At 47.6% G+C, this 22,524-nt stretch overlaps 1 protein-coding gene across 4 annotated transcripts in view; it reads left to right on the forward strand.

The window, feature by feature from the left end:
- Nucleotides 1-22,524, forward strand: part of LOC119446839 (RNA-binding protein Musashi homolog Rbp6) — a 648,548-nt gene that overhangs the window by 98,593 nt on the left and 527,431 nt on the right. For all 4 annotated transcript variants that reach the window (XM_037711402.2, XM_049664456.1, XM_037711403.2 and 1 more), the window contains exon 3: nucleotides 13,907-13,988. In XM_037711402.2, the coding sequence (XP_037567330.1) occupies nucleotides 13,907-13,988 (82 nt within the window). The remainder of the gene's footprint in view (nucleotides 1-13,906; nucleotides 13,989-22,524) is intronic.

Genomic DNA, 22,524 nt, shown 5'->3' on the forward strand with positions numbered 1-22,524 from the left:
CGAGAAAACGGAATAGAACGCTAGGGGGCGCCACTTTCCGATTTAAACGTTCGCAAGAAGTGGACTCACCGAGCGAGCTCAACGCGGGAGGCGAGGCCGCACTTCTTGTTACAAGATTCTAGCTTCGCAATCCATTCTACGTTCTTTGCTCGGCTCGAAGCCACAACAATTCTTCTTCGTTTGCGAAACGCAGCTTCTCCTCCGATCGATAGTGAACGCAAGGGAAGTGGAACTTGCGGGTGAGTTCCACTGCAGAGGGCGTTGCGCAGCGCCTGCGTATTCATGTTTCGTGTCCCCCTGGTGAGCGCCGTTTGCTCCCCACATTATATGCATCGACATATATACGCTCACCTATTCGCGTTGTGGACGAGCGGAGTTGAGGTGAGCTGCGGATGACGCGAAGCCTACACTGCGATCCGCTATCCCTCTCAAAAGAGGTTGCCCTATATGAACGGGCGCGTCTAAAAAAAGAAAAGGAAGAAAAAAAAAAGACATTTGGGAACAGTGCAGTGCGTGATTCAGAACGGGCCTATTCGGAAAGGAAGGACGCCGCTTCCCTTTGCGACAACGCTGTCACTCTCGCAGTGACCCGCCCTTTCGCATGCTCGGCGGGCTTTGCTTTGTTAGCGCTTTTCTCCAGTGTAAACTTGAATGTTACGTTGCCAGTCATCCAGTCCCTTTTCTCTTTTTTTGTACGGCGGCAGCCAGGCTGTCTGCGCTCAGCCTTGAATGTCGTCATCGAACGCTCGACCGGCAGCCGCTCATTTCCTCGCCTCGCGGCATTTCCAGTTGGCGTCGCACGCGTGAGCGAAAGCGTCGGGGACGCCCTGCAAAACAAACAAAATGACGCGCGGGAGCGAAAATACCCTCGCGCCTGTACAGCAGACAGACAGCGTCTCCTGCCGGCGCTCCCGTCAGAAGCGCTGCGCTGTTGGCGTTTTTGCCAACCCTTCCGGGTTTTCCTGACCGTGGCTGCTGTCTCGCCGAATAACATCTCACACTTAAAGAAAATTAATTACGTGCCAGATCGAACGTCGGTCGCCCATCACAGCCATCCGATGCTCTGAACATTATATATAGACCACACTTTCACTTCTTTCGTGCCGACGCCAACTCGCTCTTTGTGATGATAATGATAAATAAATAAATAAATAAATAAATAAATAAATAAATAAATAAATAAATAAATAAATAAATAAATAAATAAAAGATGCTCATGAATACAGCGTTCCGACGAACCGACATATGTAACCGATTTATGTCATCATAATCTATTATACAGACCCTTACGTGAAAACCTTTGAACCCTTTTAGCGACAAGAAACACGTGCAGTCTCTGAGAAAGGCCTCAGCATATGCAAACCCTCAGCTCATCAATTTCCTGGCTAATAAGTACAGTTTGCAGTAAGAGATGAGCACAGAAAAAAAAATGTCACAGTTTCGCCCTAAGGGCGAAGCAATGAATGCGATAGCAACACAGCAATGTCATACGAAGTAAGGTGAGCGGCCTTGGTAGCAATATGAATTGTAGTAAACATGAGCTGATTAAGTAAGCAGGTGTGCTGCGGCTTAAGTAGACCGACATGAAGAGAGACTCGATGACCACGAGAAGGCGCGTGTGAAACGGTGGTGTTGATGAGAAGCGCTTCCCGTGGGCAGCGCGTGCGAAGGGAAACACCTGTAGTGCTGCACTGCCGATCTGGGCAGCATTGCATGTGTAGCATGCGTTGGAAAATGTGGCCCGACTATTACTAACCGAATGAACAAGCGTGGTGTGAGCGCGCACAAACAAACATGAATAGATCACACTGAATGACTGCAGCCAACGACTGTCAAAACGCTGGCAGCGAGCGTATGTACGTGCGGTCTATCGCTTCAACGGAAACTGAGCGGCGAATGCACGGCGCATAAAGGTCAGAGCCGTGTGGAGATAAGAGACGGTGCTGGCTGCTAAACGACGAAATCTCGAACTTCTTTGCCAGTAACGAGTTGAATAGAATCTCCTTTGGCTGCTAAACGACGAAATCTCGGTGCGGTCGAACGAACGACGAGCGCGGTTGTTGGCAGCGTAGAAGTGCGCCCCCCCCCCCCCCCCGCTCCCTCCGGCGCTGGCTTCCCGCTTCCTTGCTTGCGCGTGGGAGATTGAATGCGTTCGCTCTCCGTGATAGCGCGCGTCCCCGCACGCTTCCGCTGGGGCATACGGCGCGCGGCGAAGATTTTATCTATACGGAACCTCACGGCGACGGCGACGCCGACGGCAGAAATCCGGTTGAAGTGTCCATATAATTGCTATCGCAATAAAAAGAAACAAAGTACGAACACGTACGTGTGGACGAATAGGCCAACAAGGAAGTAGTGCGCAGCTCGTCTCGTGCTGCGGGGGAGGTGGGTAACAAACGGCGGCTCGAACCTGCAGCATCTTGGCGCAGACGGTGCACTTTATGTCGGTTTAAGTGACCACCTCGTAACACGTCCGAAGCGCCGGTGAAAGGTGAACCACAGCTGATTAGACCACGGATGAACGCAGCGTCTTCGATCGCCACGTCTATTTATCGGCGATGTGGTTATTTTCTTCCTTTATCTTTTTAAGGCTTTTTCGAACATGTCAGTCAATCAAGAGAAGAGTAGCATAGGCGTTCTCTAACAGGCACGAGTATCTCGTTGAATATAGTTAATGTTAATAATATTAATAAAAATGGAACTAGTTTTCAGCGTTGTATCAGCGCCTATGACGTTACGTGAACAGCGGGTCCGTTGCTTCTGCATTAAGATCTTGCGAATGACGTTGAAAGCGTCCGTTGATTTAGGCCTCCTCTTGAACACTCGCCTTTCTGGAAGGCGTCAGTTTCCGGCGTCTTTCGTCGGGAAAGCCGTTGCGTAATTGGTATAGCGTAGAACGAGAAACGTCATTGTGCTACACTCTGCTTTCCTGCTGTCCAAAATGCGCAAAGCGCGCGACGATTGTGCGATCACAACTGGCACTGCCGTGCACTGGCGTAAGGATGCTTGAGAAGCGCTCCCGCCGTGGAAGGCCGTGACGGGCGAGCCCCCTTTTATTGCGATAGCAATTATATGGACACTCCAAAGCAGATTTCTGCCGTCGGCGTCGCCGTCGTCGTCGCCGTTGCCGTCGCCTTGAGGTTCCGTATGACGTCAATGGAGATGAAATCGTCGCCGCGCGGTAAGTGGTTCTTGAGGGAAAGGGAAAGGTTGGCGCTATCTTCTGCAGCCCTTGAGGGAGCACGGCTCAGCGCCAGACGCCGCGCGCCGCCGAACGCTGTATGTGCGAGTGAAAGGGCGAGAGGGACGCGCGCTTTCACGGAGAGTGAACGCACGGCGGAGAACAAACGCGCGTTCTGTGCCGTGCTCCCTTAAGGGCTGCGGAAGTAGGCGTCTCTTTCCTCCTTTACAATCACCATATATGTAGAGATTGGTAGAGCAAACGCGCCTCCTTCCGATGCGCGAAAGGCCGTGGGATGGGGGGGGGGGGGAGGCGGGAGAGAAGGGAGGCGACGTTTAGCTGCGGCACCAAGTGCCTTTTTATATCAGAGGCTCTGGCAACAGTCACCAACGCCGCACGCATTTTGTGCGAACGCGGGCAAAACGCCGACGGCGTCGACAACAGTTCTGCTTTCCCTTTCCCTCAAGAACCACTTATCATCATCACTTATCATCAAGTGCCTTTTTATATCAGAGGCTCTGGCAACAGTCACCAACGCCGCACGCATTTTGTGCGAACGCGGGCAAAACGCCGACGGCGTCGACAACAGTTCTGCGTGCTGCCGGTGCTGCTGCATGTCCAAGTTTATACAGCTGATAAAGCTACTATCATTACTCCGTATAGCTCTCTACAAATTTGCTATCGCAATTGATGCTTCGCCTTTCAGGTGAAACTGCGACAACTTTTTTTGTTTGTTCTGCGTTTCTCTCCTTTTCAACACCTTTGTTAGCGGCCCCTTTCGGCTTTTCTAAAGCGAGTGTGTCCTTAGTAGGGTCTGGCCTGCCACGGCGTTCGATTCTTTTTTTGCCCCTCTCGCTCCTCGCGTGGCGGACTCTGCCGGCCGCGACTCAACGTGAAAGAAGGGGCACCTCTGCCAACCGTCTGATCGTTTGTCGTTGCGCTCTCGAAACAGCGTGCAGTCTGACACGTATATGCGGCACGCGGTGGCACTGCTCACAGCAGCTATGCCGGCTAGTGACCACCTCGTCTTTCCTCCAGACCAGACAAATGCCAGGTACCGAAAAGATATGCAACTTATGTCCAATTACGCCTTGCTGCTATCAGATGTGTAGTTTGTCAGATAATTTCTCGTGCAGTTCTAGAAAATCACGCAGAAAAAAAAATAATAATTTTAAACTTGGTAGATTTCTAAAAAGCAGGTAGCGTGACGTCACAGAAAGTGACCACCATGAGACCAATCCCCTTTAGAAGCACATTTACAACTATGTCAGATGTCCATTATTTCTTTGAACACGGAACAATAGCCTAAACAATTGGGAAATAGCCACTGTGAGCCTATTGTGGTGAGGGGTTCAAAATATCAACGTTGACACAGTATATTTGTGCAAATTTCAGCACTATGAATTGGCACCCACATGTCTGGAACAGTGGATCGTAGCGTGCGACCGTAGTGCTACCAGAAAATTTGATAAAATTGAGTATTTAGAAAATTTCGCATATGATATATTTTCATTGTTTCATAAGGACCTATAACTCAGTAGATTTCAGAGTTCGTGTTAAGGAAAGGTGCATATTTTAAAGGCTACAAAGTCTGAACTCGATACAAATGACCAGCAAAGCTAGGACTGACTGATAAATGCAATGAGAAAAAAAAAAGAGAAAATCTAACAATAGGATAATAGGATTTCTCACGGGCAAGAAAATGTCGTTCGCATATTAATGACTCCGCCCTTTCGCGCGGCGAACAAGATGCTGCATTGTTACGTATTTACGTTTATTGTACCAAGAAAAGCGCAAATATAGCCTAAGATAAAATTTTAAAAAGGCGGAAGCTTGCACTAGGCCGCGCAAAGCTCAAGACACAGCGACGCTGGCCGATTCATTGCGTCTCTTGGTTGTAGCTAGGTTATCTCTCTCTCTCCCTTTTCTTTCTTTCTTTCTCTCTCCCAAAGGAACTTGTGTTGCAATCGTCAGTACAATGCAACCCTATGATTGCCATAAATGCATGGTCTGCAAGCGTGGTGCAAGCGTGGGTGTATAGCGCATTCAGTGTCCCGTAAAAAATTGTATAATGATTTATGTGATATTGTTCTCCCAATTCCATTGTACCGGACTCATTTCTCTGGAGGAACATGGCGGAAAGGGCTGAAACGTGTAAAAAGCATGCCTGTGCGTCCTGGGGTGACAACTTTCTTCTTTAAATTACATGCAGGTGTTTTGCCAGTTAAGACATGGCTTTCTGATAAGGCATTCTTCGTTCCGTGGCGTGACCACTGTTTCTGTGCTGCAAACCTGAAACGATTGAACACGTGTTCCTGGAATTCTGGGATGGCGTGTTCTTCTGGGATGTCCTGCAAAGGACCATAAAGAAGGATTTCCTATTGAATGCACAGGATGCACAGGATTTCCCTTTGGATGCACATGCAGACGTTGATGCTCGACCAGCAATAGAGTACTTTCGCGAGTCTCTTATTTCATTCCTCGAAATGGAAAAAGTGAAAAAGTGTGTACCCGATTGGGTGCCCCGCATGGAATGCTTGTTGCACATGAAACAGTTCTAAAATTATGAATTTATCACCACGTGGTTGACTCTTATACCAATGCAATAAAGGAAAAAAAAAAAGTGTATTGCGCAGTGGTTATGACGCTCGCCTTCGGACCGTGGGTACCTAGGCTCGAATCCTGCCTTGCCAAGAATGTTCATTTTGTTTTATTGCTTTCTTTATTTCTCTCGGGCGGCGAGCGCAGACGCGCCAGGATGACGTCACGGTACATGCGCAGTGGCGCACAGCTGGCGCGAGCTCGGCGGAGCCGTGTCTGTGTGGCGTCGCCTCGTTGCCATGGCTACGGCGCGGCAGTTTCGTGGTACACGCACAAATTACGACTAAACTGCGGAAGAAGACGACGACGCTCGAGCCAATGCTGATGATGATAACTTCGTGGCACACGCACAAATTACGGCTGGCTTAAAGTGCGGAAGAAGACGACGACGCTCGAGCCAATGCTGATGATGATAACTTCGTGGCACACGCACGAATTACGGCTGGCTTAAAGTGCGGAAGAAGACGACGACGCTCGAGCCAATGCTGATGATGATAACTTCGTGGCACACGCACGAATTACGGCTGGCTTAAACTGCGGAAGAAGACGACGATGCTCGAGCGAATGCTGATGTTGATAACTTCGTGGCACACGCACGAATTACGGCTGGCTTAAAATGCGGAAGAAGACGACGACGCTCGGGTCAATGCTGATGATGATAACTTCGTGGCACACGCACAAGTTACGGCTGGCTTAAACAGTTTCGTTGTTAAAACAGACAAGAAAAAGCTTTTGCATCAACGATGGATATCAACATTCACACAGTTAGACAGCAGCACTATATGCTGCAGTCGCAACTGAACGAACAGTTGAGGAAAGTTCAACACAGGTAAGTTCCTGCTCGTCGTGCTCACCAATGAGCTGATGCAAAGAAGTGTACGTTTAAGATCCCCAGGTGGTCAAGACTAAACCGGAGCCCTCCACTACGGCGGGCCTCATAATCAGAACTGGTTTTTGCACGTAAAACCCCAAGAAGAAGAAGAAGAAGAAAGAACTATCCGAAACCGAAGTCCCTCGCATAGACAGAGCATTGAATTCCCCGAGGGATAGCCCATGAACAACCGCGAAAAAATCATACTGCAGCAATCGAGACAAAACCAAGCAACGATAATAGAATAAATAAATAAATAAATAAATAAATAAATAAATAAATAAATAAATAAATAAATAAATAAATAAATAAATAAATAAATAAATAAATAAATAAATAAAGTGCTGGTGCATAGTGAAACAAAGGAAAAATGTAGAAATGTAAGACAATTACAACAAAAGTTATGAGATAAAAAATTTGACGAAAAAAAAGACTTCATAAACAGCTCTATACGGATATTAGCAAGACTACAGAAGTAACGCACAATTGCGAGACGGGAGAGCAGTGCAGCTAGCGAGAAGGCTCGAGAGAAAGTGCGGGGGCTGGCTCCGCACGCTACACAGTTCTGTGAGACATAGGCGGAAGCCATGTCTGCAGCCACCTCGGCTTCGGTACCACCGTTAATAACGGTGGCTGTTGTCCCGCTTGGATGCTGCACCCGCTTGTTTTTATGTCTGGCTGATACAACTTGCTGCTATGCTTACGTTGTTGCTACGGTAACACTGTGCGTAACTCATAAGCAGGGGCTGAAACATAGCATACTCTCTTAACTGCGCCAACCAAGTTCTGCGGTGATCGACCTTTACAGCTCTTCCGTTTTTATAACGTGGCTGTATAGTAAGTGCCTGTTTGTAGTTCACACAATCTACCAGTAATTTTTACAAGAAAACCGCGTAATGCCTGCTTGGGGTAAACATGTTTGCATTTACGCAGTATTTCCTCGTTGGGACACATTGTGATAACATTTGCAAAGCTGGGAGTTTATTTTTCATCTTTATGGCATGTCCTGCCTTTCGGTGGCCTATTTATTTAGTTTCGCAGCACTCAGTAAACAACAGCGATCACAATGAGTGAGGGAGTGAAACAACTTTATTCGGTCCACAATAGACGCGAGTAAACTCGACGTCACCTGGCGATCACAATGCCCACAATATCGAACGCGTAACTCACCTTCGCGGTGATATTAGGCTAAAGGAAGTGAGCTTGCCCATGTCGCTAGTTTTGCCGCTTTGCGCCTGTTACGATCGTTGAAGACAGCCATTTAGAGAGCCTCTTCACAAATGCTTAAGCTACCAGGAAGAGCCGGTTTCGAATTGCTGCGCAGCCTGCGGATGGCCAGCGGGTACGTCTTACAGAGTCTGAAGAAGCCTCTGTAATTCTGGAAGCTCGCATGGCCCGAAATAATGCATTTTTCCCTCGCTATCGCGGTGCAGCGTCAGCTGTGCGGTTTGTGGCGCGCACTCGTCGTCGCCTCTGCGAAGACGCCGAGGAGCCTGCCGGTGGGCGTCTTCGTCCGTGGCAGGCTCCGAGTGGGAGAACACCTCAAACCACTCCAACAGGCGGCGCCACATATTTCGCCTTCATTTTCGTCGGCGATGTGGAACCAACAGAGATGAGCTATTATTTTAACGGCGACCTGTCGCATTGTCACACTCCCGGAAAAAGATTGTTGACCGCGTATCAGTATTGGTTGAAAATGAAGCGCGCTTAGATAGCTCAATACGGGCCAACCGAGGGATAGCGCTACTCAAAACAACTTACAAGGAGGCTTCTCCCAGCCTCCTCTCGGCTTGTCAACGCATGCTGGGAGCTTCTTCTCGCTGCCCCGTTCCGGTTTTGCATGCTTCTCTGCGACCGGCTTCTGTGTGGCGTTCACCGAGTTTTCGGGTCCTAATTTTGCAACCTCCCTCATCCGCGGCCTCTGTTCCTCGAGCGTCTTGTGTGGCGCCATTGTGCACTTGGGACAAAAGTCTAGGCTTGAGTGCATGCTGCTCACTGCAGCCAGCGCAAACGTTCGGACCACATTCTCTATACTTGTTCCTGCAACATTTGCACTTGCAACCATGTATATAGTACTAGCTATGCCTTAGTCAAATGGCTGCCATCTGATGACCTGCAGTTATGTTTGCGTTTTAGACAACTGAAAAAGTGCGTTGGCAAGTTTCTGTCATCACGGGGTTTCGGCGCCGAGGTACGACTGGTGAGACTTGCGGGTGCATGGAACGGACGGCGGAAGCACATTTACTAATTTCCGAAAGCTCAGGCAGTAATATCAATCTACAGAATATGCCAAGTACATATTAAGAAGCATACTCAAGTTGAAATAGAACTTGTTCACCGGTGAGGCAACGCTTGCGGCCAAATTTAATCGAGGTGTCGTCCACGGGACGGTATACACTCGCACGATCCATGCCGACGTCCACATAAGTCGGCTGACGTCACATCGTTGTGGAGTAGGTTGCGCCTCGCACGGTTTCACTTGTGGTGATCTCAGGTCCGCACCGCCTCCGGGTTGCGCTGTGTAGCGTCGATTCGCACGCGTTGCGGATTTTTCTCTTCCGCCACGCAAGTTCGGCGACGTTTCGCAACGACGTTCATCGAACTCGTGTGGTGCGCATTTGCTCGGTGGGCATTTTCGACGTTCTCCTTTGTTACGCGATCTAACACGTGACCGGTCCTGCAACTTGTCATCGCTGAGGATGCCACAGTTGCAGGTAACACTTCTCGTCAAGCGCTTTCATCTTACGCAGCTGGATCACCGCATCTGAAATGTCTGCGGCGCCTACTAGCAGGCGTTCAGAGCTTGCGCAAAGGCGACGGAGAGGCGGGTCCGTGCACCTGTCTGGCATTCCGGCGTCGCTCGCCGATGGCAGCTGCTTTCAGCCAAGGCCGCCCGCGGCTCCCATTGCGGTGTTTGCCTCTTCCCTGTCGTAGTCACGTGCGCAGTCTGAAAGCGGGTCGCGTAATTAAATTGCCTGTTCTACGAAATAACTCTATCCTTGGTCTATGCGCAGCAAGCGTGCAGTGTTTTGGTGGGAAGAATGCAGATAAAGATAGTACCGGGACACACGGAAATGACCCAACACGAAAACGAGAGAGAGAGAGAGAGAGAGAGACACGCTCATCGGCCTTCGAGCGTTGTTTAGCTGACCTTGACGTGACTGCAACCGGCCGGCAAGAATCGAGGATTTCCTACAACTGTGCGGCATGATGTACGTGGAGTGCAGTTACAGCCAGGGTTGCAAGCTTTGAGCTGACAGAGTCGTCTAAATATTGCGAGTGAGTTTTTTCTGTCGTGGCTTACGTGCCTTCCAGTCGAGCATGGGCCACATGGAAAAGCTAATCCATTGATGCAGAAAACGAAAAGGACACACGCCGGCGCGTGACCCTGATTCCGTTAACTCGGTTGCAGCAAACAGCTCCCTGAAACTTCTATTAGGCGTAAAGTAGATATTTCATCACGACCTGCGGTGCTTGAGAACCCTTCAACCACCCAAACTCAAAGAAAGAAAGAAAGAAGGAAAAAAAAAAGAGAGAGAGAAATAACTTGTGCAAATGCCAAGTCCTCCAGACGAGCACGTTCATCCCACTAATAACTGCTGCTTCTTTTCAAGCTTCCGCATCTGCGCCAGGTATGCATTTGGGCCGGTTGTTGTACAACTATACCGGGTGTTCAAAATTAATCTTTACACAATTTTTAAAAATCTCCTCTGGCAGGTAGCATAATTCTTATCGTTGAGCTGGGTTATTCGAAGAGGCGGACATTAGTAACACGATAAATCGAAACACATTCAAGTAATTCACAAAAATTGACTAATGAATTTCTTAGTTAATTACTTTACCACACATATTGCGATTTACGAATTGTAGCCGGTGAGTTTGCAAGACGCGTCCAGTTGAAATGAATTTCCACGATGACACCAGTTTCGAGATATTATTTCCTAATGTGTGGGACAGAATTCATGGGCGTTCCAGTTAGTTTTGTGCTTCAATCTATAAAACATTTTGGTAAAAAAAGTAAGTGGAATAACAGTGCATTCTGGAAGTTCATTCTAAGTGGATATGCCTGACAAGCTCACCGGCTACAATTCTTAAATTGCAATATGTGTCGTAAAGTAATTAACTAAGAAGTTATTAGTGAATTTTTGTTGATTAGTTGAATATATCTTCCGATTTCTCGTGCTACTAATGTCCGCCTCATCGAATAACCCAGCTCAACGATAAGAATTATGCTACCTGCCACAGGCAATTTCTGAAAGTTCTGTAAAGATTAATTTTGACACCCTGCATATACGCGTGAGTGTATAGCGCAAGGACAGCAAGGCGCAAGGAGCGACGCGCTAGTTGTTTCCCCGTCTTTTCAATAAGCACTCGTGGAGAGAGAGAATGCGAGAAGAGGAAGGGCAGGGAGGTCAACCAGGCGAACGTCCGCTTTGCTGCCGTACATTGGGGGGGGGGTAACGGAAATGGGCAGCAGAAAAAGAGGGAAAGGGAGCACTTGCACACACACAGCAGGACTACAATCGGTCACAGAGGCCTGTGTCCCTCAAAAAGTACAGAAGCGCACGAATAGCTTTGTGCGTCGATGGATGAATAACGGTTAATAATCTGGCTATGTACGAACGAACGAGCCAGTACCAGTCCCCGGGATCTCTTCCTTGCTGCACGGCTGCATTGCGTGTTGTGATGCTACAAACAAGCAGCACAGAGCAATGCTGTCACCACAGCGCCACTAGTCACGCGTGCGTCATCAACGTCGCGAGACTCACAAGGCCAAGCGTCACGGGGCCCGACGCGGCGGCGTGAGAGCGAACGAACCAAGAAGCGGGGAAGCCCGACCCGTGTTCTAATTCCTTAGCAAAATAAGTGAGTAAATAAATATTGACAAAGTATGGGTCTGGGAAACAATTATTGTATTTACAGGCAACACTTGGGCTTTGACACTGAAGATGGCAAATAACGTAACTGTTACGTTCGTAGAAAGCTATGTATGGAACGCTGCAAGGGAAATTATAGGTTCCATTATTTTGTGAAACAAGCACAATAGCGGAACACGCTTTTCTTAACAGCATCGAAGCTGTTTAAGCCAGCCGTAATTTGTGGTTCGTATCAAGAAACTATCATCATCATCAGCAATGAAGACAGACATAAACGAAAATAAACTTTCATGCCGAGGCGGAATTCGAACCTTTGTACCCACGGTCCCAAGGCGAGCTTCTTAACCACTAGGCTGTACAGCCATGCTTGCAGAACATGCATTTATGCGAACCATATGATTGCGTTCGAGCGTCGTCGTCGTCTTCCACATCTGGCACGTTCGTACGCTCGTGCTCTGCGAGTTCAAGAGGTTTTGCGCGCTATGAGAGCGAGAGAGAGAGATGCATTCACGGAGCGGGTCTCCTGGAACGCAGTCTCGGTATTGGAGCGCGGTGTCGGTGTTGCAAGCTGCGCTATGCAACGTGCAGTGACGGCCGTAAGTCCGAGACGCGCCAAAAGAAATTATCATCATCATGAGTAATACGATGAAAAGTTCGCGCGCACTTCCGGAAAATGCTGGGCTACGATCGCCCAGCTTCGCTCTTGCAAGCGCTGCGCGGCCGAGTGCAAGGTTAAGCGTTTTTTTTTTTCTTCCTTTTTTTAGCGCACCTCAGCTGACCAACGGTAACCTGACAATAAGTAAATGTGTACGCGCGAGCGAGTGCGCGAGGGAGCGCGTGTGTTGGTTTGTGTGGTAGGAGGATCGTGGGGTCCATGCAGAAAGGGGGGGGGGGGGGGGCGGATTGTTGCTGAACCATTTCACGCTTCCTCTCTGCAAAGTGGTCGGTGACAGTATTGCCACTTTCACTCAGCAAATAGATCAAACAAGCGTTTTGCGAATGTCGCCGCTCCTGGAGTGAGAGCAGAATGGCCTGCAGGCTTGGTCACGGCAGATTTTGTTTTGGCCGCCGGTGTGTGGTGTTGCCATTCTACGGGGCGTGTGACGCAGAGAGATGCACGCAGCGCCCCACGCTGCGTTCTTTCCTGCAGCGCAGTCGCCGTTGGCGCGTTAATTGGGACGGGGTCGGCAGCTATACGTACTGTCTCCGCTCTCGCGGCGTTGATCGATGCGGCTCCGCCTGTTTGCGCCGTTCGGTCGGTGCGGATGTGTCGCTCACCTTGCCGGACGGGTGGGGATTGACAGCAGCCACCAACAGTGCGCGGCCCTTTGTTTCTCTCTGACTAAATATATATGCGCACGAGGAAGCCCCCCCCCCCCCCCCCCCCCCCCCCACTTGGCGAAAAAAAAAAATAGAAGGGAATTGCCGTCGTCTCTCACGACCATTAGCTACGCCAGAATCGGGATTTTCGAAATGCGGCATGCGTGGTAGATTCGAATTGAGAAGGGGAACTTTGCAAGATCGTTGCGGGTAGTTCATTAAGGAGATGTCTTTGTTTTTACGAGAGCTAAAAGTTTCTTTAGATGTGTGAAAACGTTTGCTGCTGCTTGTTCTCAGGTCGAAGTGAGCAAAATGCAGCGTCCAACCGCAGCTTGCATGTGTACGACTGTGAACTTGCGCGGGAGATGTTTTCAATTATCAATTGAAAGCTACGCATAAAAAAGGTATATGTCGAACACTCAGTGTGGTGTGTAATTTGCCTGGGTTGGTATTTCCTTTAATGCTTTAGCTATCACAGTAGCCACGAACGAGATATATTGTGCGTGTATCTGTTATGTATGGCCTGGTTAACCAGATATAGTCCTAAACATCTATCGGCACGTACTTACAGAAAGCTGTACCGCTGTAATTGTTCGCAAGGGAAGCTATGCCAGCCAATGCTAATGCTGCACGTAATATTAGCAAAGGCAGCCGGCCAGTGTCAAAGAGCACTTACAAACCAAATGCTGCGTCAATTGGCTGGCACCAAAAAAAAAAAAAGGGGGGGGGGGGGGGGAGGAGGGCTCGTTTAAACTCGCTTGCATGCGGAATACCAGTGTTTGCTGCCCTTGTACGCTGTTCTTAAAAAGATAATATTTTGCAACTGTGGTATTATAAATAACAGAAGCATAAATGGGAGGGACGAAGTGCCCACTTGTTATGGCACTATCGTCACACGATCAATAACGCAAAGTTATAAACAATCTAGCTTGCGGAAAAGTTGTTCCATCTGTGGAAAATATTGGGAGAGAAAATGCGGGTCTTTAACCTTATCGTTCACGCCTTTATAATATTGCGCTTCATCAAGGTTTTCCTATTTGTTGTCTGCTTTTGCAGAAGGATTACGGGAGTACTTCAGCAAGTTTGGTGACATCACGGAAGTCATGGTCATGAAAGATCCCTCGACGCGGCGCTCTCGGTAAGTTTGCCCGCCTTCACTGCCGCGGGAATAAGTGAGCTCGATGAAAAGAATTGGAAACGTTGGTTGTATAGAAGAAGAATGCGGGGAAGGAGGGATGCTGCTCACATGACGGCGAAATTATTGAGGTGCAATCGCGAGCGAAAGTTTGAAGACCATGCATGTTTTTTTGTGTTTTTTTTTCCGAGGAGAGAAAAAAAAAGTATTTTAAAAAACATTTCGTAGCCTAGACATGCAGCGTGAATTCGAGTACTAGAATTCACGTGTTCGAATTACAGCGCTTGTGCACGACGCTGCAGGCTGCAATGCTGCGCGAGCAGAAGTTGTCCCACGGTCGAGTAATACACTCCGATGATGGACATTGCATGCTGTATGGTATTATGGCAAGCAGTAAAATGGGGGAGGTTGTAAGCCACTGTGACAGCTGCGGAAATTGTACCGCAAGACAGGGCCCGTATTTACAGAATGATCTTACGCTAGAATTGTTTGTAAGAGAGAATTTCAGCCAATCGAGACATATCGTAGCGAGGGCGGCCGAACAATGGCGAAGAGCAATTGCGAAAGAACAATCTTGTGAATTCACACTATCGACTTCTTGATGAGGTGTGCCTTGCTTTGCACTTGATCAATGAAGTAGGATGTTGTGGGTGGATCTAGCCTCGCACGACATGCCGGCGATTGCTCCGACCGAGCGCCTCCTTTCGGGGAAGCTTTCGAAAGAGAAAACCTGCGTCGCTCAGTCGACCATCGTTCCGAAGTGGGTGAGCAAGACGACGTGCACAACGAATCGGGTGCAGGACACAAGTCGCGCCGCGCTGCCCCCCCCCCCCCCCCCCCTCCGACAACAAAAGAGCTTAAATGAATCTGCCAAACGTTACCAGTTAGCTAAGGCCGCATCACTTAAAAGCTTGAGGAGGAGTCGGGACTTCCAGAACGTGCGCTCTGTAACGAGTCTAGGACATACCACGAAATGGTATTCAACGTCACCGCGAGACACGTTACGGCAATTCCGATCTTCTATATAGCCATGCGGGAGTACGCGCTGTCCATGTGTGCTTCTTGCCTGCTCAGTTATGTGAACACACGAAAGAATGAACATTACACACTGTAGATGGCAACTCACTGAAACGCTTCCATTGCAAGCACTGCACGGTATACGTATTCTGCGACGGGCAATACGTCCAAGGACAAGCTGAAGCCCTCTAGTGTCGACGACTGTGGGTGCGCAATCATGTGATTTAAATCAGAGGTGGGCAAATGCCCTCACCCTCACTACGCAAGTACTGTCCTCACTTTGAAAAATATGACCGCCCTCCCTCACCCTCGTTCTCACATATAAAAAAATTACCCGCCCCTTCAGCACAAAAAGCTTCACCCGCTCTTCCGCACCGTCACGCTGAAAAGGCTACCATCCTTCTCTTACATTCCGTTTTCTGCAGTTTCAAATATACCATTTGTTCGACCCGCGAGCTTAGTTTACAACACTGATTGTCTAGTACCATCCAATTGTCAAAGCGTGCCACAACCGCTTTGCTTTTAGGCGCTTGACCATAAGTCGGCAAAATAAACGGAGCTTACTCAAACTCACTCGCAAATTATATTTTTTGCTTAGAGCTCACTCGGACTCAGACACACTGAAATTCAAATCAGCCGAGGTCACTCGGACTGACACTTATCAGAAGTATACTCAGCCAATCTCACTCGGATTCAAACTCACCAGAAATATACTCAGCTAGGCTCGCTCGGACTCGCCAAAATTCTACTCGGCGGGGCTCACTTGGACTCACCAGAAATATAATCCTGACAACATCGTCCTTCTCGCTGCATGGCTGTCGCGTTCATCTGCAAGTCAAGCTTGGCTTACCTCGTGAGGCGCAATCCGTTCCACTACTCACAGAAGCGCACCAGTTGCCCTTGAGCTTGCAAGCAGAGCAGAGAGCGCTACACCATATCGAGCGTTTGCACCGAGCATCAGACGGCCAAGCACTGATTAATCGGCTGATTCAGCGCCCGTTCTCTCGCATGGGAAAATGGTCGCATAGTTTGTTGACATTACTTCGCAGTTCAGAAGACACTACTTCAATCACAACTCCGAAAAAACACAACAAATGTTCCTTCCCCATTTATCTGTCAATTCCGGAAATACGCAAAAAGTCTAGCCAGCCTGTTTCGGCACTATTCCAATTGGCCCAGTCCCACCTATTTGAAAAATTTGGAGATTATATTAAAGTACTCACGGACGCATCTGTACGCAGCGACGCCAAAGGCGCTTCTGCAGATTTCTTCTGCCCTTTGACTGACGTCAGACGGGTGTTTGGAATATTTAATCCAACCTCATCAACAACTGCAGAACTGGCAGCGATTGAGGCTGCCCTGAAGTACGTACACGAAGAATTAAACGCATTCAAGGTCGTCATTCTTACAGACTCCCGTGCTGCCCTCAGCAGACTAAGACAAGATGCCGATAGTCCAATTTTATGCAGTATCCAAGAATATTCCGGCAAAATTACTTCGCGTGGAGCGTCCCTCATTGCCCAGTGGATACCCTCGCACGTGGGCATCGCTGGAAATGAAGAGGCTGATCACCTCGCTTCAAGTTGTGCCCACCGCGAATGTGACTGCCCTGATATTTCCTGTATGTTTGAAAACGCCCGTCTCCTGATACGCCGACACCTCCTAAAGCAGCACCCAAACCGGCGTGTTGCAGACGGATTGCCCCCCCCCCCCCCCCCCCCCCCCCCCCCGTGTTCGTGGTCGGGACTTGCCCCGTCGTGCTAGAGCACTGTTATATAAGTTAAAGGTTGGATCTGTATTAGTGCGTGAACGCCTATACCGACAAGGACGTGTGGACAGCCCGTCGTGTACGTTTTGTGGCTCCTCTGAGACACTTGAACATCTCGTTTTAGAGTGTCCCGCATTTGTTGCGCAGCGTGCATTGCCAATTAAGGAATATAGACTCATTGGATGGCAATGTGTGACCCTTGACGATTGCCTGTTTCCAAGGGGTTGCGCTGCTCGACGTGACCTGACCCATCGAGCTCTGCTAACATTTCTGAAGGATACCGACTTGGCCTCCCGTTTATAGACATTATTTGTGTTTTTGTTTTGTTCTGTCTGTGTCTCCGTCATTTCTTTATTTCCTATTTTCTTTCCTCCTTTTTTCATATCCTCTATTCCCTCCTCCTGAAAGAGTAGGCAGGCGTTGTGCCCCTCTCGGTGGCAGTTGTCAGCTCGCTCGCTCCCTATTTCTTTCGCGTCCTTGTGCGTATATGTGTACAAACCAAATAATAATAATGCAAGCGCCGCGTAACAATATTGAAAGGTTTCACTCTTGTCTTCCTCAAGGTAAACCATCCCACGGCGATGTTAAATTTGTAGAAATACGAAATGCCACTTAAGGTGCGAACATGTTACCAAAGCTGAATTTTTCTGAATGCATGCCAGCCGTGGTGGGTCAGAAAATAATGGTGCTTTTGATAAGCATTAGGTCACGTCTTCCATTTATGACACAGCGGTTGCATAGCGGCAGTGGGCAAAGAAAAAAAAAGAAAAAAAAAACACTCTAGTAGGAGTTACTACACTTCGCTGGTATTTAAATAATCACGTTAATGCACTGAACAGCCGAAGCGGATACTTTTCCACCAACAAGTAAGTTTGTCAACAGTCTGAAGCTGACCATTTTTTTTTACAATGCATACCTATGGATGGCGAAATAGATGGAACATGATTGTATGTGCTGAGTGCTGTCATGTTTCTAATAAATCGCTAGTGATGTTCGCTTGCTGAATTTTTCAGGCTGGTTACCGGTATGTTAAAACAGAGAATTTGTTGGAATTAATGATTATATACTAAGCAAGTACGTGTTCATCTATTCAACTATTCTGCTTTGCTTATTCTTGAGAATTAGTGCAACAGCTCGACGTTGTGGAGGATGAGCTAAAACACTTAAGCTGAATGTTTTCGGTAAATGAAGTCGCTTGGCTATCGTTAACATGTGCGAACTTCCGAATAAAACAAACAAGTTTTGGTTGTACTGTAGACGAGCCTTAGGCATATAACCGTCATCTTTTTTATTCATCTTATTATTCCTATAGTTTATATGTCAAGAAACGCTGTCAGTGCCCCAAAAACCTTCTGTCAAAATTTTTCCCAATTCACCTAGGGCAAGACAACGTAAATTCCATGGTGTTTACTTCGGATAAAGGAGGGCACTGACCGGTGGTGATCAGTAATATATATATATATATATATATATATATATATATATATATATATATAGTAACTGGATTTTTCAATGGGCCAAGCGTACTTCGAAAAATGAGAAGCACAACTTCGCGGTTGTCTTAGATTTAGTTACCCAACAGTTTCGGTCGGTAGACCGACATTTTTCAAGGGAGTGACGCAATATATATATCTCGGAGTGACGCAAAAAGTCGCCGTCCCTCGTTGACGTTGCCTTTGCGTAATTTGCGTAATATAAAGCGAGTAGGACTGCACTTCCTGCGCGTTTTATATTCAGGGCTATAATGTATGACATTAAGTAATTATTTACTAGATCGCTATTAAGAAACAGATGCTTCATCGTGAAACAATGAGTTGGCAGTTATCGACCAAAAATAACAAGATAAAACAAAATTGCACCACTATTCGTTCGCAAAGTTGCCTCCGCGTGCCATTTGCATATCAGACCGCACAAGCACTTGAGGGCTGCGGGCGGCTGGCGACGACCGACACTTGACCCTGTGAGTGCAAGGAGCCATCAATCTGGGCGAGCAACAATGTTTTATAACTTTTGGTTGCCGTGCAATGCATGTCGCAATTTACAAGAAGAAAGGTGCAGTATTTGCCTTCTAGCGTGCCAATACAGAGGAGGTACTGCGAACGGTAAGCGCCTACGACATAGCTAAAGCGCGACAAAAGGAAGCTGCCTTTAAGGTTATGATAATACAACAGAACACTGAAGAGGAGTGCAACCGAGCTGCAAGGCATTGAAAGGATATGTTTTTTTTTTTTATTGTTATTCATACGCAAGACAAGAAGAAAAAAAGTCGGGACATTTGACCGTTCCGAGTGGGTCAAGTCGGAGCTCGGGGCATTTACTCTAAAGTCTGGAGTATCCCGCTGAATTCAGAATGGTTGGCAACCGTATAAATTCTGGATGTCTAACAAGTATTTCCTGATCACACTCTTCTTAGCTATATCACGTGAGTTGAATGAGCTTCAGCTGACCCCTGACTATGGAAAGCTGGTCCAGTGATAATAGAGGCCCTCACTAGTTTAGCTTGGGCTTTTATCAAAGCCATTGGAAGAGGAGACAGCACAATGCTGTGAACACGTGACTGCCCATACCGGGTGCATGCGCGGCACTTGCTGCTGACGGTTGTGCGACACCCGACATCCAGTGGCGCACAAACACCGCTCGGCGGCGCGACTATAGGGTGCATTTATGGGTAGCATACTAGTCCGAGAGAGAATGCCGAGTAGGACTTCTAATCCATAGGGACATAGCAGGCAACACTGATGAATACTACAGCATTAATGAGAGCGTAGCAGTCGTCCTAATAAAGCTGAATAGGAGGTATAGAATGAAGGTTCTACAAGCCTACGCCCCAACCTCCACTCACGATGATGAAGAAATACAACAGTTTTATGAAGATGTTAAATTAACGATGAGAAATGTGCAAACTCAGTATACTGTAGTCATGGGCGACTTCGATGCGAAAGTGGGGGGAAAGCAGGCTGGCGAGCAAGCAATTGGCAACTACGGCATCGATTCTAGGAACACTTAGAGGGGAGATGTTGGTAGAATTCGCGGAGAGGAATAGGCTCCGAATAATGAATACCTTCTTCGGGAAGAGCAGCAACAGGAAGTGGACCTGGAAAATCATTAATGAAGAAACAATAGGTTTCATACTCTCTGCCGATCCCAGCATAGTGCAGGATGTAGAAGTGTTAGGTACGGTAAAGTGCAGTGACTATAGGTTAGTGAGGTCCAGGATTTCACTCAGTTTGAAGAGAGAAAGTGTAAAATCAGTCAAGAAGAAACAGGCCAATCTAGACGCAGTAAGGATCAAAGCCGACCAATTCAGGTTGGTGCTCGCAAAGAAATATGCAGCTTTAGAACAGGAAGATGAAGACAACATAAATGCAATGAATGAAACCGTAACCAGGCTAATCTCAGAAACAGCAATTGAAGTGGAAGTTAAGGCACCAAGGCAACCAATAGGTAAGCTCTTCCAAGTAACAAAGGACCTTATAAAGAAACAACAAAGCATGAAAGTGTCAAACTCAAGAGATCAGATAGAATTCGCTGAACTGTCGAAACTGATCAACAAGAAGTAAGGGACATTCGAAATTATAACGTGGGAAAGATTGAGGAAGCCGTAAAATATGGACGCAGCATGAAATCAGTGAAAAGAAAACTTGGCATAGGACAAGGCAAGATGTATGCACTGAAAGATAAGCTGGGTAATATCATCAGCAATTTCGATGTCATAGTAAAAGCAGCGGAACAGTTCTATACTGATTTGTACAGTACCCAGAGCAGCCAAGCCACTTTCATTCGAAGTAGCGATGAACAGGGTGTAGGGGCTCCTTCTATAACTAGTGATGAACTTGGAAGGGCCTTGCAGGACACGACCCGTGGAAAAGTTGCTGGAGAAGATGGAATAACAGTCGATTTAATTAAAGATGGAGGAGATATCATGCTTGAAAAGCTTGCGGTCCTTTATATACAATGCCTCACAACTTCAAGTGTACCAGAGAGCTGGAAGAATGCCAACATTGTACTAATCTATAAGAAGGAAGACGATAAAGAATTGAAGAAAAATAGGCAACCAAAGGTCAGCACACACACAAAAAAAAAGTGAGAGAAAAAGAGAGTGAACTGGATGCAAACGATGGAAACAGAAAAAGACCATGGAGATTTACAGGAATGGGAAGAAGGAAGTGTGAAGGAAAAATTTGTGCGATAACACAAGAGGCAGTGGCTTTCTATTCGAGGCTCGAGCTGGTTGCGTAAGGACAAAAACGTACCGGTGCAAATATTCGCAACAAGATATGGCATGTGTCTGCTGCAGCGAAAATCCGGAGCATCCGTCTTAATGAAATGCGAAGGGATCCACCTAGCGAGACCAATACGTAACTTCCAGAAGCACTTGGATTTAAAGCAGGCGGAAGTATCAACCGCGGTAAGCAGTCGAGATAAGTAAAAGACGTTTAGAGTATTGGGAAAAAATAGCAGGGAAGCATTGATACGACCGCACCCATTAGAGGCATAGGTAGCGGTACAAGGTAGATAGAGAAGTTCTGAGGAAGAGAAAAAAGATTAAGCACATGTATGCAAAGTGATAGAATGAAAAGTATGTATATCATACCTGATTAACTGAACCAAGCTAGATGATTTTCATAGGGATGCCAACAACTTATTATCATCATGCGATTATAGGGGACACCTCGAATGCGGTTCTAAGCGGCGACGTGGAGGCGCGTCCCGTGCTTTCCAATATGGCCGACTCGAGAGCAGAAGAGTCACACTGAGCCGCAGTGCGCTGTCGAGATGCTGCCACGTGGCACGCACGTATTACAGATGTTGACTGTTTCGGTGAACCTGAGTCAAACAGGCAGGCTAGGCAATGTCGCCCTCATTGGTGCACCGTCCTCTTCAAGTACCTCCACAGCAATGCTTTCACTGAGCATGCCTGGAACTAATGCTGCGCGTGTTCTGCTGCAGAACAAAGTTGGCGACTACAATACAGAATTTTACTGAACACTTGGTCGACCCAGCTCACGTGACTTTACCCGATTAACAAGAGATTAACCACCTTACAACGTTTAATTGGAGATGTATCGAGGTCATTGGTGCATCTTGCTTCGTTGGCCTTATCCATTCGTGTTGTGGAGAATTTTGAATGTCGTGTCCCCGCCTGGGCTGTATGCTTGATGTAATAACTTGTAAGTGTGGGTGCCAGCAACCGTATACGACATCGCCGCTGTGGAGTAATTAATGTTGATTTTCGCACACGTTTCTTTTTTTTTTTTTTTTGCCGCCCAGTAACAAGCTCCTATAAAACGCAGCAAAAGACTTTGCCTGGACGCAAGCTGGCGTCGTTGTTTTGTTTTTAGTCTCCCAACAGTTTTTCGCACGCTTTGCCTCTCTTGAAGGGGTTGGGTTCAAGGGCACTGCGTTTGTCTTGCAGCGTCGACCTCTGCCCTGAACCATTATGAGGCCTCGTTCCACATCGTTCATGTGAAGGCGACCTCTCTCTGCTATCGAAACAGAGCGATATTCTTTGATGAACCAAACTTCCAACGTCCCGAACGGCAGTATAACTCTAATCAAAAACAGTTTGATCGTCTAGAGACGCTAATACTGAAGTCGCTCCTATACTAGCTAGCTGATTGTTTTATTTTTCAGGCAGAAAAGCAGGAAGCAGGAAACACGTTTCTCAGTAGGAGGAGCCCGCCTGCCACGATTCGTGCGTCCACGTTGCCCGCTCGAGCGCACGCGCGCACGGCTGCACAAATTTGCGTCTTG

Source organism: Dermacentor silvarum, chromosome 3, assembly GCF_013339745.2.
Source record: "Dermacentor silvarum isolate Dsil-2018 chromosome 3, BIME_Dsil_1.4, whole genome shotgun sequence".
Classification (NCBI taxonomy): Eukaryota; Metazoa; Arthropoda; class Arachnida; order Ixodida; family Ixodidae; genus Dermacentor; species Dermacentor silvarum.